The following is a 15,370-nucleotide window of genomic DNA, read 5'->3' as shown; positions in this document are numbered from 1 at the left end:
AAGCTGTATGGCTTGGGAATTCAGGCAGAGTAAGGCATAATCATCTCCCCTAGACTGACCTCAGCTGCCTGTAGTAATCTAAAGCCATTTTTAGTGTCCTGGGTGTCTTACCAGGGCTTCAGCTGCTGGGCAAGAAGGCTGTGGATGTTCTGAATGTCATATCTTGCCTGCATGCCCTATGTATTTTTCTTGGATATCCTGTAGTGTATTTAAATGGCACCAGCTTACCTTGGGGTCAGGCAGGTGAATCAGTCTTGGGAGTAAGCCCCTGAGCTCATGATGAGGTTTAGGTGGGCTGCTGTGGAAGTCTTTAAAGTATGGTGTAACGCTTTAGACCCTTTTGACCAGGACTTTTTTCTTCTTACAACATGCAGACATCAATATTGTTTGAGATACCACTGGGTACCCTCCAAAATGGGGTGTGCCATCCACAAGACACCCAGTGCTCCTGTAGTAGCAGCTGGAAGCCAGACAGGATCCCACAGGGCACTCACAATGTCTGTATTGGCCATTGTTTTCCCTACATCTGACCAGCAGCTGAGGTGCCCGGTGTGCTTGCTGTGGTGGCTTCACCCTGCTGGGCAGCTGAACTCCACCACAACTGCTCTTACTCCTCCTCAACAGAACTGAGGAGGAAAATACAACAAAAATGGCTCATGGGTTGAGATAAGGTCAGGGAGCTCCCTCACCACTTACTGTCATGAGCAAAACACTCAGCATAAGGGAATTAATGTATTTTATTGCCTATTGCCAACAGACCAGAGCAATGAGAACTAAAGGCAAACCAAAAACAGCTTCCCCCATCCACCCTCTTCTACCTCCTCCCCTTGAGCAGTGCAAGGGAAGGAAGAAGGGTGGCTGGGGTCGATCTATGGCAGCTTGTCTCTGTTACTCCTTCACCGTCACTCTCTTAGAATCACAGAATATCTCAAGTTGGAAGGGACCCACAAGGATTGTTGTGTCCAACTCTTGGCTTCACACAAGACCACCCAAGAACCAGTCCCGATGTCTGAGAGCACTGGGCCATGCCCACTGCCCTGGGCAGCCTGTCTCAGCACCTGACCACCTCCTGGTGCAGAACCTTTCCCTAACCCCCAGCCTGACCCTCCCCTGTCCCAGCTCCATGCCATCCCTCAGGTCCTGTCGCTGTCCCCAGAGAGCAGAGCTCAGCGCCTGCTCCTCCGCTCCCCTCATGAGGGAGCTGCAGGCCGCCATGAGGCCTCCCCTCAGCCTGCTCTGCTCTGGGGTGAACAAACCAAGGGTCCTCAGCCATTCCTCATGTCTCGCCCTCTAGACGCTTCACTATCTTTCTGGCCTTCCTTTGGATGCTATTACTTTTTTACAGTCTTTGTTTTAGTGCCCAAAACTGCACACAGTGCTTGAGCTGATGTCAAAAGCCCTCTTGGCTGCCAGGGCACTCTGACTGCTCACATTCACCTGGCCACTGAGCAGAACACCCAGATCCCTTTCTGTGGGACTGTTCTCCAGCCTCCTGTCCCTCAGTCTGTCCGTACAGCCAGGGCTGCCCCTGTCATATGTGCAGAATCCAGCACTTGTTAAACTTCATATTGTTGGTGACTGCCCAGCCTTTGAGTCTGCCAAGATCTCTGCAAGGCCTCTCCACACCCAAGGGAGTGAGCAGCTCTTTCTCATTTAGTGTTGTCTGCAGACTTAGTATACATTCAAGTGCTGTGTCCAAGTCATTTATGGAAACTTTAAAGAGAACTGGCCCTAAAATGGAGCCCTGGGGAACCCCACTAGTGACTGGCTGCCAGCCTGCTCTAATCCCATTTACTCTTAACACTTTGAGCCCCAGCCCATCAGCAAACTGTTCACACATATTATGTATTGTGCTCTGCCCCTGCTCCACGTGGGGTCCCTCCCATGGGATGCCATCCTTCCCCAATTGATCCTGTGTGGGTTTTCCATGAACTTCAAGCACTGCTCCCACATGGCTCTGTCCCACGGGGTCCATCCCCCAGGAGCAAACTGCTCCAGCATGGGTCCCCCACAGGCAGCAGCTCCCCCCAGACCCCCTGCTCCTGTGTGGGCTCCTCTCCACGGGCTGTAGCGTGGAGATCTGCTCCATGTGGGACCCATGGACTGCAGGGGGACAGCCTGCTCCACCAGGGGCCTCTCCACAGGCTGCAGGGGAGCTGCTGCTGCGTGCCTGGAGCACCTCCTGCCCTCCTGCTGCACTCACCTTGGGGGCTGCAGGGCTGCTTCTGTCCCATTTCTCACCCTCTCTCTCAGCTACTGTAGCACAGCAGGTTTTTCCCCTTAATTCTGCTCTCCCAGAGGCCCAACCAGCATCACTCATGACTTGGCTGTGGAGCTGTTTCTGCTCTGCCATGGGGCAGCTGCTGGGCTCTGCTCACTCTGCAGCCCCTCTGCCACCACAACCCAGCTGTTAAGCTGAATAAACTCGCAGATGCCTTTTTTAATATATTCAAGTTTTGGCATTTAAGCTGAATCCCTTACTTGGTCTCCAGTGCTGCAGCTCATCCTGGGAATAGGTGCAATTACAGAATCCATAGGAAGCCTCTGAGGCTGCTCATAAAGGCAGATGTGCTTGTATACGGTCAATTTGAAGTCAGATTTGTGTCCAGTAACTTGATTTACAAATAGGCAAGGATGGATGGTGAAACACTAAGTCAGCAATCTTCAGTTTTTTTCAAAGTGAAACTTGGCTCCTCCTTCATAATAGAGTTTGAATTTGCAGTTTCAAAGTAGAAAACAGCTAAAGATTATAGCTAGACAGTTTCTGACTTTTAACTTTAAAATGCATTATTTTTAAGCAGTAAGTCTTGTTTGACATTTGTATGATTACTTTAGGGAATATACATTGCATCTCTACAGCTTTTCTTTTACTTCCTTTAGTGATGTGCTTTAAGTTGAAATTAAATTGTCCTACTCAAAGAAGTAGCTCAATTATTCATTAGTTTATCATTAGGAAAAATATTCTTCAAATGTATAACCTGAGAATTGTGTGAAAGGCAGTCTTAAGTGGAAATCTTCAGTCCTTAGATTTTTAAATCTGAATATGTTTAATTTACTGATTCTATTTATAGAAAAGGAAATAGCTCATCTCAGTCAAGCTTTTTTAAACGTTTACATTTTTTATAGTGCATAAATAACTTCAGGGATTAGAATTCTGAATTTCTCTATCATACCATTTCCCAAAGTAGCAAATAAGTTATTTTTTATGTAAGGATTTGTTTGGTTGGGGCTAAAATAACAGTAAGAATCCTGAATGTAATATTTCTATTTGCTCATCAAAAGTACTTTCCCCATGTGCAACGGGGAAGCATCATTTGGAATAACTAGTCTTTATAGTAAGAAATCAGGCAGCAACTGTCTCTTTGACAGACTGCACTAGCAAACTGGTCACAAGTCATTAAAAGTTGAGCTACAGTGGTCAGTTTACGCGAAATGAAAGCTCCAGACTAGTCAACTGAAGCATCTGACCAATTCTAAACTATCATCAGTTTTCTTTGATTCATCAGGAATTCCTCTGGTGTGCATGAATGTGTCGAAACGTTCATAAGCAACAGCTGAGAACTGGAAAAAAAAGTGGTGTAAGTGAAGTTGGGAAACTTCAGTGATGCCAATTGAAGAATGGATGTAAAGCGTTGGTAGAAATCAGTAAGATGCAAAACTAGAATCCAGAGTAGGTGTATGTCAGAAGTGTTATGTTTAATGCTTATTGACTTTTTTTCTCCTACTTGAATATGGGGTAGCAGTTGGGTTGAAAGGAGAATATTTGGCTACAGCAGGATTAAGGTTTTCATGTATATGCACTTTACATATACCAAGGCATTCACACGTGTATCTTAACCTAGTCAGATGAGAAGCATCTCACTGAAATCCAGCAGAAAGGAGACACAGGCTGTCTGGCTTTGTGAAATGCTGGAATTTCAACTTTCTGTACCCAAAGAGGTTTGTTACAGCATTGTATTGCAGATTTGTATTGAAGACAGTTGTAAGACACTAGTTTATAAATTAGCTATTAATATTTTCAGATAGCTCCACTATTAATTTCCTTCTTTTCTGTGAATAAATTCTTTATTTTTTTTTTTTAAAGCCAGTTAACAAGTGTTCTAAGCACAACCCGAGTGTGTTAATTTTTTTTTTTTAATTGTCCTGTTTCCATGTTGATATTAAGATCCAGAATTTCTTGTATGGGGTGGAGGTTGACAGGAACCACCCTAGAAACATTTTCCTTTTTCTGTATACTCCAGCACCTGTTCTGGACTATTGTTGAAAGATGGATTTTAAGTTGTATGCTTTTAATACTGGGAGTAAAGGAATGCATCTAGAGTATTACAGAAATGCAGTTAAGGTCTTTAGGTCACAGATTGAGAGCCGGAGGGATATTAAGCCTGTTCTTGGATTCTCCAGCTCAGTGACTATATTACTTGCTGGGTAATGTTCTTTTGGAGCAGTGTATTCTGCTTCTCAGACGAGCTGATCTTATGAAGCTATCTTGTCTCTTTGAGCAGCTCCCTTGTGCCTGTGGCCCTGCCCAGCCTGCTAGTAAGTTGTGCTACAAAATAAGTGCCACTCTTACAGAAATTAATATATAAAGCACTACAAAATTTGTGAATTTACTGATTCTACAAGTGCTAACGAGTAACTTTGCTTCTAGTAAGTCATCCAAAATCCACGGAGCTGTATTTACTACAGAAGTAGAAATGTGAATGTGCAGAATGTAGCATAAAGAGAACAACAGGAGGCAAAATTGTAACCCACTTCTTTGTTGTAATTTGGAAGCTTTGTTTAATTGACTTACCGTCTTGCTATTGAGTCTTGCATTCCTCTAAACCACTGAGGCTGATACTTTATTACAACTTACAGGAGTGCTAGGTTTTGTTCGCTATCTGCTCAAACAGTTATTAGTTCTCGCCTTTGTGTTAAAAGCTATTTAAAATTTGAGGCTGTTTTGCTATTCATTAATTTATTTTTCCCCATACTGAGGGTATTGTCAGTTAACGTGGCTCTCAGGCTTTTTTCTTGCTCCAAGCTAAATAGCTTTTTGGTTCAAAAATGTTTTCAACGTATGGTATTGTCCAGTTACTAAATTTAAATAAAGTAACCTCATGGAACTGCGAAGTGGCTAAAGGCTAAAATCAGCTGTGAAGATTTTTGGGTTGGATTTTACAAGTGATTTCTGAATGTTACTAGCTTATTAAGTGGCTCACTTCTAAGTTTTTTTTTTGTTGTTGTTTCTTCAGTGTCCCAAACCAGGTATTTTTCTAATCAACTTTTTTTTTTGTTTTGTTTTTACTGCGGATGAAATAACTTTAAGCTGATTATTGAACAGTTCACAGAAATATGAAAGATAGCTACAAAAAAATGGCATTATCCGTGAGCAGGGGCGATGTACGTGCACTTGTCACACAAGCAGGTTCTGTTGGTTTGACCAGGTTTACACAGATGTACAGCCCTCGTGGAAGCATTTATAGGATGATATTTGCAGTAAGTTACAAACAGATCATTTCACTGCTTAGATATGCAGAGAGATAATTAAGAGCTAATAGTCTATATGGGAGAAAAAGCATAATTTATACTTAACTGATAGTGTATTTTGAAGTTACAGCTGCTCATGAGAATTATACCAGAGCAAACACACAGAATTAGCTGGTGCACGTGCGTTGTGCTTTTGCACCTGCAGCGTTCTTGGTTTTCCCTAATTCTTAACATGAGCAATAGTAGCTACGCACATGTTTTAGAGAGCATCTCTTAGTTTTAGAACAGTTTCATAATAAAGGGAGGTACAAGCTAACTATGAAATGTCTGAGGCTGTGGACTTACACCCTTCATTTTGTAAACCAAACCATTTCACTGACGGGCTGCCATCCTATGAAGTATTTACCTAGGATTGGTTTCAGAAGAGCGTTTGAACACCTCTGTAACTGCAAGCATGTGAATAAACCCTTTGAAAGCCGTTATTCATCTGCTTAAAGTTGTGCATGTGTTCTAACACTTGGATTGAGGCTCGGAGGGGACTGGGAGGATTCTCTTTTCTAACAGTTTTCCTGTGTAAGAGTGGGTGCAAGCAGGCTATGTCTGTAGTTTTTGTTTTTAAAGAGAACTTACCGTAGTTTTCAAAGTACCTTGTATTCTAAAGAAAATTTAGAGCCCTCTTTTAGGCATCCTTGTTCTGCATACAACTTGATTAATATTAATTTTAAACTTGTATTTAATAAAACATAGACTCAGTTTTGTCTGAAAATGTATTACAATTTATTTCTGCCATTTTTGTGTAAAATTTACAGAAACAGTGTTACATCGTGCGCTCCAAAGGTAATGTCTCATTCCTCTAAGGCTGTGTCCTTTTTTCTTTTCTCTTTCTGTTTTTAATCTTTCTTGTTTTTCTGATCATATTGTTACGTGCTTTGAGTCCTTTGTTAGGTCTGAGGTTCTTGGGGGGGTGGGCAAAAAAGGTGCTTTTATCAAAAAAAAAGATGTTCTTCTCTTCACCAGTATCTTAAACCAATTTTCTTTAAACTGGGGGGTGAGTAAAGATATTTGTCCTTCTGCAAATAACATGGATAATAACACCTATAATAAGGCAGATGTTGAATGTTTTATAATACAAAACTTCTGCATAGAAATGTTTTAGTAAAATGCTATTTCTTGGGAGGAACTCATCCTAACTAGGTTTCTGTAGTGCAGAAGTAGTAAGTAGGTTTTCTCCTGGCAAAGTTTTGAAGTCAGTGTTCAAGAAATGAGAGGTGGGACATAGGCAAGAAGAGCTTTGGCGTGGTCTTGTAAGGTGCAGATGTTTGCAGAGTAATTGCAGTGTTCCAGCCCTAACCTCGCGAGGAGAGAGCTTTCAGAAGCACAACGAGGAGTTTGGTTTCTGCTTCCCACGGAAAGTCTTGCAAGCTGCCCGACTCCTCCTTGTGCATCTGAGAAGTTTGCTTTTGGGTAGTGCTTTTTCTGTGTGCTTCCACTTCGTGATCAGGCAAATGAGAAAAATCCTGTCCACTCTATCAAATTGCCAGCGCAGTGAAAGAAACTAAATGGCTTTACTAGTTACCAGCCATCCATTTCCTTGCCTATCAAGGTCCAAAGAAAGTACTTAAATAATGTGCTTAAATAATTTGCTCAATTGGCCTCCAGGTGCTGCTGCAGCATGGCAGGAGCACGCTACTACAGCATTCATACCAGGCGTGTTTGAACCTGTTGCTTTCTCGAGCTAACTCTAAATGCTAAGACTCATTGACTGTTGGTTTCACTGAAGTAACCCACTTCTATTTTTCACTACTTTTAAATCAGCTTTATCGTTCAGCCTGCTCCAAACGTTCACCTCACAGCAGGTGGTTATCGCAGTTAACTTTTGCTTACCCATCTCCCAAAGCTCGGAGACTTTTTCTGTTCGTAGCCATGCGCTGGGTTAGCAAGGGGAAAAACAAAGATCAGCCCCTGCTGCTGAGAAACGAGATGTCTTCTTGATAGCATTGCTTTCCCTTTTGTTTTCCGTAATATTTAGGATTGCAGGAGGAGGAGGAAGTCTGGTTGGTTTTTGGAGCTTAGAAAAATCAGAGTGTAAGCACTCCTGATGGCACTTCCATCTTCTGGCACGTGTCCCAGCACTGCGGCGCTCTGTTGCTGAAAAGCCAGAAGGAAGCTCCGTGCTTTATCTGCAGTATTTCGTTGTAGCAGTGAGAGCCTGACTTTGTTGTACCAAGAAAAGCAGCATCTAGGCCCTGTGGGGTTATTTTACTTTTATTTTTTGAGAGTGTAGTGCAGTGGAAGGAAGCTAGAAAGTCAAAACAGTGCCTCGGGAAGAGAGGGAGAACGTTTTCAAATAATAAAACAGCTTCAAATGCAAATTATATTGACATTTATTTCACCTCTCCTCACTTCCCCCAGTATATAAGATCAATGCAAGTTCTGATGTTCCTCACTGAGTTTGTCTGTGCAGCCTGGTTCTCTGGGCAACGTTATTCCCTTAGGTATGCCTGCATTAACTCCCTTTCCCTTCTAGAAGAGGACAGAGAAAGGTACCAGGCCATAGCATTGTCACCAAAAAGGTGAAGCTTAAAATGCAGCTGCATATGCACAGCCTTGACAATCCCAATTAAAAGCCAGCTTGGGAATTTGCCATAGCTCCCACCACCACCTCTGTGCAAAGTGTAATGCAGTGGCATTTCCCCTTCGGGCTGGAAATGTGGGAACCTAAAAACAAGAAAAAAAAAAAAGGGAGGAAGTCTGAATTTGTCACAGAAATAGAGCATAGGGTACCTTATAATGTCTGCTTGCATTGTGCTGCTGTTGCTTTGGGGAAGCCTGTGAGCTTATGAGCTGAATTGCTGTAGTCTTGATGGTTAAAGTAGCATCGCTTTGTATGGGGAGTCCTGAGGCCAATCAAGTAGGTGGAAAATAATAAAAAAGCAGGAAAAAAAAAAAAGCAAAGAATCTATCGCATATAACAACTCTGTTTCCCTGTTCCTTTTTTAAATAGAACTGACTTTAAAGTGACCTTGTAATGTAAGAACCTACCAGTTTCAGAAACGTTAAATTGCATTAGTTATCCAGTACTTATTTCCAAATTGTATCTTTGTGATTAAAGATGTTAGTGAGTTATATTTGAGTGTGTATGTAAAGGCACTTGAATAGTGTTTACTGCATGCATCAGATGGTATTTGGTACAACTTTCGAGTATGCACAGTTAGCTAAACTTTAAACATATTTCATGTAAAAGATAATCTTAAAAGAAAAAAAAAAAGCCTGTATGTGTTATCTGTAAGGTTTTTAATTCCGTGTATGTAACTGGATTTTTTCACTATTTTGTCTTACCTTCACCTTTTTTTCTGTGACATTCTCCTCTTACTTCATCTGAATCCTTGATTTTTTTTACCATCTCACCATCTTGCTGTTTGTCAAACAGAACAACAAAGCCTGCTCCTCATCTCGATGGGTAAGTCCTTTATAGTTTCTTGAGCGATGAATAAATTCATGAGGCTTCGCGTGTCATGGTGGCAGTAGTAGACAGCAATGGGGAAACACTTTTACTTCTGCGAAAGATTATACGGTAGAAAAAGATGGAAAACTAAAATTTGAATTCTATAAATATTTCAAATTGCAACTTCTTTCTGAAACTGATTTGAAAACTTGGATTTGAAAACTAGATTCATTTATTCAAATTCATTTATTTAAATCTGCTTGCTGCCCTCAAATCAAGTTAAAATGTCAAGTTTAATGTGTTTTGATAGTACTTTTTTCATCTCCAGAATATATTCCTGGAAGTGCAAGTTATAGGGCAATTGGAGGAAAGAAGGAGGAATGTGGGACAGTAGAACAGAATGGGGGATTTGTTCACGACAACTGCACCTTCAATGTCAGTGGGAACTTGTAGGCTGAGGTTGTGTAGACATAAAAATGAGAAAACTGCTTCTGTGCCATCTTTATTTGCAGGCTTTTGGTCTGTCTGTTGCACAAAATTTCAAAAATATAAGGGTGGATGAGAAATTATGACCTGTTTATAGTGTCTGCTAGAAGATAGTAGAATGACATCATGTTGAACCAGAGCAAACTTCCATTTCTTGCGACGTGAAGTCTTACTGTTGTAAATGCCAAAGTAATAAAGTTAAAAATAAGATTTTTTTAATGTCTTTTAAGAGCCAGTCGATACCAGTGAAGCTGAGTATTTTTATTTCAGAATGACTTTTAAAATCTGAAATTCATCAGAGAAAAGGCGAGATATAAACGTTGTGCTTTCCAAATGTTTTGCTTCTGCAGCGTACATGTTGTCTTTGGACTGGTTATTTCTGGTTTTGAAGTAATAGAGCAAATAGAAAATCTGAAAACCGATACTGCCAGTAGACCCTATGCAGATGTACGAGTTATTGACTGTGGGGTGCTCGTTACAAAGTCAGCAAAGGATGGTAAGCACACATATGCTGAAGTTAATTGAATGTTGACATGTTTTTCAGAGTATAAAAATTATGCCAGCATCCAGAAGTCGCTATGGTGAATCTCTAGAATCATAATTTAGTTCTAACAACCCTTTAAAACTTCAATGTTGGAGTAGGTGAGTAAGGCACAGCAAGGGAAAAGGTTTTCTGACCTAAACCTTTGTGCCTTAGAAAACGTATGCCTGCTTCCCGGTCTCCTTAATTAACGTTTGAGGTTCATGTGACATACTCAAAATAAATTATAACTTGTTTTTCTGAGTTTGAAAGACCATAATCTAAACAGAAGCTTTTCTGGATGTAGAATTTTGTGCAGTTTCTGAAGGTTTATTATAAGATATGTCAAGTTAATACTGGCCATAAACATAGTCAACATAATTTACCTTTTTGTGAGGATTTATAGGATATAGATGGTGTTAGATACATCTTTGGACAGGTGCTGTAAAGCTTCGGATTGTTATGAGTTAGGATTTTTTAACTTTAGTTCTGACTTTCCTCAAGGATAATGCGTTTTTTATGTCCTGCGGAGAGAGTCTGAGGAAAGATAATGTAAATGTACGGGAATGCAGAAAGGAGAGGGTGGCAAAGCTTGGCACACGTGGATGTTTAACTTCAGTTATAAACTTCAGTGTATGGCTTATCATAAAAATGCTCTGGCTTCGCAGTATCTTAGATGGCAGAAGCTGGGCATGGAGGTTCTTACAGTTCACTGAAGGTGTTTTTTTACAACCATCTTTGCTGGAAAATATCTGTGTAACTTTATTGGTTTACCCAGGGCATGATAAATCCATATAATTATATTTTAACAAACCTCACTGTTAAAAAATGCTCATGGTTTACACACAGATCCTCTGGAGAAGCATGTGTGTATTTAAATACATAGCTATATATCTTGTGTTATATACACACCATGTGTTACATGCACATATAAATACTATAATATCTGTTTCTAAGCTTTGGAGAAGAAGAAGAAAGTATGTTCTGAATCAGAAGAGTCAGAATCCTCCTCCAGTGCATCAAGCTCTTCAGAAAGTTCATCTGAAAGCGAAGCTGAAAATGAAAGAAGCAGGAGAAGAAAGCGTAAAAGAAGAGCTAAAGCAAAACAGTCAAGAAAACGGAGAAAGGAGGAGAGGAAAAAAGAGGATTCAAGATGCAAGCGAACCTCAAACCAAAGATGGTGACTACTTTCTCAAATTTAAGAATTTCAGAGGAATTTGATAAATTTTACTTTTTCATGAAGTACTTAAGCAATTAATGTGAAGGTGCTTTTATTCTGTAAGTTCAGATTTTGATTTTTTTTTTTTTTTTTAAACAAATCACTAAAACCAAGCTTGCTGGGTAGACTTCTGTGTTAAAGACCTTTGTAGGTAGAATCTAGAGTAACTTTGAAATAAATGTCTAGCATGTTAAAATGTTTGGGATTTGCTATACCTGTGTTAATGTAATGTTAGGCAAATAGAGACCTTTGATTCATACTTGATTCTATTTTAAAATATTTTATGACTAGTGGCAAATTAAAGGCAAAATTATTTGCTGTAAAGTGAGAACTGAACCTTACTTCTAACACCACACCATTGGCATGAAATGAGCTGTTAATGAAACACATTCTAAGTCACCTGAAAGCTTGTTGCGTCACGTGGGCTTCTTGTGGGAACCTGAACGGTGGTGTTTGTCAGTTGATTTTTATTTATATACTTATATTTCCTCCTAGCAGCCTTTCTGACAAGAGCGATGTGACCGAAAAAGCAACTGATGTTAGCACAAAGAGGGATAAGCCTGTCGTGCGTCCTGAAGAAATTCCCCCAGTGCCTGAAAATAGATTTTTGCTAAGAAGAGATGTGCCTGTTGTCAATGCAGAACCTGAGCCGTAAGGAACATTGAGTTTTATGATTGTGTTGACCTTCTTGGTAGCAACTACGCATAAAACTTGCTCAGTAACATTATTTTACCAGAACTTACAGCAAGGAATGGCCTTAGTGTCAGAATTTCTAAATGAGGCAATTTACCTGTCCTGTTCACTGTTTTTCTTCAGAATTTTCCTTTCAGTGTGGTTCAGGTTTTTTTCAGTGAAAACTCATAAAATAGTTTCATCGGTCCTTTAAAGGTCATGCATATTGTGACCTTAAACACAATTAGAGGTGATGCAAAAAAAAAAAACAAGGTTCGTTAATTCCAGAGGAAATTTTGCAACATAAAATACAGCAGATATTTGATTGCAAGGTAAACTTGAATAGGTGATGGTTTTTTCAACTTTCTTAGACTAAACTTAGACTAAAGGGTGAAACTTTAGTGCAAAATCAGTCAAAGAGAATCTTACAAGTGGTTTATTTTTTTTTTTTAGAACGGGAGAACAATTATTTTTTTAGTAGGAAGGAAGTCATGCATTCACAAGTTGCTTTCAATTTGTGTTTTGCATGTCTACCAAAATGCATTTTTTTTCTATCAAATTTTTTCACTTGTGGATTTAGATGAGCTGATACAGCACAGTCCTGGGCATCTCTAAAATCCAGTCACTTTGTTTTAATTCAGTTAACGGTGTAGTTTGCTGTAAGCTTTTTCTTCTTTACTTGTGCTTTCAAAGCCTTTGTATTTGCTTCTTTCAAACTGTGTAAAAAGGAATGCTGAATTACTTCTTGCTGAGGAAAGAAAGAAGGCTTTAGAACTTGGGGACTGTTATGACCTGCCACTGTCTGCTAAGGCATTGTTGTGTAATTGCTGCGATCTTGAAACTGTTCTTTCCATGTCATCTTCACGATTTGTCCACCAAACATAAGTCAGCTGCTTTAGAAGAGCCGTGTAACGCTGTATCAGAGTACTTTGGAAGTTCATTGTTAGCCTTTCTTTATCACAAAGGCAGGTCAGATCTGCAGAGCTGGTTGAGAACTGTTACGTATCGATTTGCTTTCATCGCAGGTCTGTGCGTGGCTGGCTGGCTTCTTGGAATGCCAGTTGCTGAATTCAGTTCTGCCGTATCAAAATAGACGATTAAGATATTTTGCATGGTTAATTTAAAATTAGGTTTAAGTTAAAATTGTTATTTTTTTTTGTGTATACTCTAATTTTCTTAATTTCTTTAGGAAGCTTCTTGATGCTGCACCAGTTCTAACCGACCAGAAACCATCAGTCTCTAAATCTGGACGAAAAATTAAAGGAAGAGGCACAATAGTATGTGACTTACTCTTATTTCCTCTCACCCAAAGTATCTTGTCTGACCTTGTGCTTTGAATTCTGAATTTCCTTGAAGGCTTTGTGTGCCACTGTAAGTGTTGTTGACCTACAGTAGATTCAAGCTTAGAAGGTTGAAATCTTGTTGCCAAGTAGTTCATTTTGCAATGCTTTTTCCTTATCCTTCTTCTTAATGTCTTCTTGCCAAAGCATTGTTTGGGAAAACAAAGGCTTACCCAGCTACAAGAGTAGTTTCAGCCATAAAAAGTAGTTTCAGACATAAGAATAAAATTATTTCTTTGTAAAGACTGAAATGAAGTCAGCAAAGGTTCATCCTAGGCAAGCTGCAACATCTGAAGCAATGAGAAAAGACAAGCTTTTACTCGCTCTGCTGCTTGGATTTCCTCACTGTTTCTCCTAAGCACTAGGACTGTTGCTGCATAACAGCAAACAAGGCTGTTCTGAAGTGTCCTAAGTATGTACAGTTCTGATACGTACAGTGTCTGATCACTGTGCGTATGTTGCTGATAAACATTTTTTTCTGGCAACATTGGCAGAATCACTTGTCAAAATGTCAAAAAGCAGAACTAACAGTTTAAGTGTATCTTTTGTTTCTGTTTTTAGCTAGTTAACATAGTTTGCCAAATTTCATCCGCTCTCCTGCCTGAGATGAAGTCCGTGTAATTTCAGATAACACAGGCAAGAAGTTATTTTTTGCCATGCTTGGACAGAAGGCTTTTTGCAACTGCACAGTCGTGGTCCATTTTTTTTCCACTTTGTGAAGGCTGTCACTGTTTCTGTAGACCTCATTTCTATTTCAGTGATCTGGTAACTTTCTCTTTTGCATTAGTGCCAATGTTCTTAAGCAAAAGTTTTCTTATCCCTTCTCTAATCCATGATACAGGGCCCAAAACTTGATTTTCAGTCAGTTGAATAAGGAGAAAGTAGGAAGATATTTCTTAAGTGAATTCTATGTAAACCAATACATTCGTCTTTCTCTTTTTATTCTGGGAGACAGTCTAGGCTTTTTTTCCACATATCACTTACTTTATAAGTGGCTCAAAATAATTGAGTAAAACCCAGATGTTTTTCTTCTTTGTTAATTGAGTCAAGGAGCATCCAATTTCCTCGTATGACTTACCTAAGTGTGTATCCAACTGGGTAATGGAAAATAATGACTTGGCAATATTACGACCATTTTTCTGCTGCTGCAGGAAAAGCTCTTTTTACCTTTTTAAATGCTGTGCCTAAGCATCATTTTCTAGCATGAAGCTTCATTCCACTTTTTTTGAAAGATATTTTGCTTAGAAGATGTCTTAAACTGCCCATTTCTTAAGGGCTGAACAGCAGTGACTTTTGAAACGGAGCTTGTTTCTGTGATTACAGGCAGCTAAGTATCTGCTAACTGAACTGAAACATCTGTGCTTTAGTATCCTGGAGGGGGGAAGTTTGGTTATCTGCTGTAATTGTGTTATTCCAGAAAGCGTAATGTAAAGAGAACTTCCTAAATTTTATCTTTTGTGTTTTGGAAAAACAGGTTAGCTGGGCCCTCTCGGGCTTTGATAAGTGCCCTTAGAGTATGAAAAGGCAGTTAGCTATGTAATCAGGCTCACATATAGCATATATGCGTACCAAAAGTGGGTATCTTTGGCAGGGAATTCAGAATTTGTGTTCCTCCTGACCTTTGTGTAAATAACATTGTGTGGCTTGTTATGAAGATGCATGCAAAACTTGTATGAGAGGTACCAGATACAGAATATATTTTTTTTTCTTTAAAGGAGGCTGTGTAATTGTCTTGCTTTGGTTTTACAGCGATATCACACCCCACCTCGATCACGGTCGTGCTCTGAATCTGATGATGATGAGAGTAGTGAGACTCCTCCGCACTGGAAAGAGGAAATGCAGAGATTACGAACGTATAGACCACCTAGTGGAGAAAAGTGGAGTAAAGGCGATAAGTAAGATCCTTACAGTGCATTTAAAAAGTATTTTTTTTGCACAAGCAATAATAGGTTATATAGCTGTTCCATGTCATTCTTGTTTGACTGAACAAAATGTGTAAAAATATCTTTGTATTTAATATCTTCCCACTTCCAGTGTTCCGAATTTAAACAGAATCTTTATTGGAATCTTTCCTAAAACTTTTCTTCTTTGGTGTTGTAACATCAGATCAACACATGCTGACAAAGCCTAAGGTCACAGAGCAGTTGTTCTTCAACTGTCTTCAATACTTAAGAAGAAATTAATTCACCTGTCCAATTTCCTATTGCTTTCCTCTGAGA

At 39.8% G+C, this 15,370-nt stretch overlaps 1 protein-coding gene across 7 annotated transcripts in view; it reads left to right on the top strand.

The window, feature by feature from the left end:
* The window catches only part of NKTR (natural killer cell triggering receptor), a 41,516-nt gene that overhangs the window by 15,446 nt on the left and 10,700 nt on the right, over positions 1-15,370 (top strand). For 4 of the 7 annotated variants that reach the window (XR_014316985.1, XM_082754151.1, XM_082754149.1 and 1 more), the window contains 6 exons: positions 8,900-8,929; positions 9,751-9,896; positions 10,878-11,100; positions 11,635-11,790; positions 13,001-13,088; positions 14,901-15,046. Coding sequence is in view for 6 of the 7 variants with exons in the window: in XM_082754151.1 (XP_082610277.1) it covers positions 8,900-8,929; positions 9,751-9,896; positions 10,878-11,100; positions 11,635-11,790; positions 13,001-13,088; positions 14,901-15,046 (789 nt within the window). In the remaining variant the exon portion in view is untranslated. Of the gene's footprint in view, positions 1-6,391; positions 8,930-9,750; positions 9,897-10,877; positions 11,101-11,634; positions 11,791-13,000; positions 13,089-14,900; positions 15,047-15,370 lie in introns of those variants that run through there. The other 3 variants (XM_082754154.1, XM_082754150.1, XM_082754153.1) reach the window with 2 other exon arrangements.

This window comes from Aythya marila (assembly GCF_965140915.1).
Source record: "Aythya marila genome assembly, chromosome: 2".
Lineage (NCBI taxonomy): Eukaryota > Metazoa > Chordata > Aves > Anseriformes > Anatidae > Aythya > Aythya marila.
Note: the sequence above shows the minus strand (reverse complement) of the source record. Positions and strands in the feature narration are given on the sequence as shown.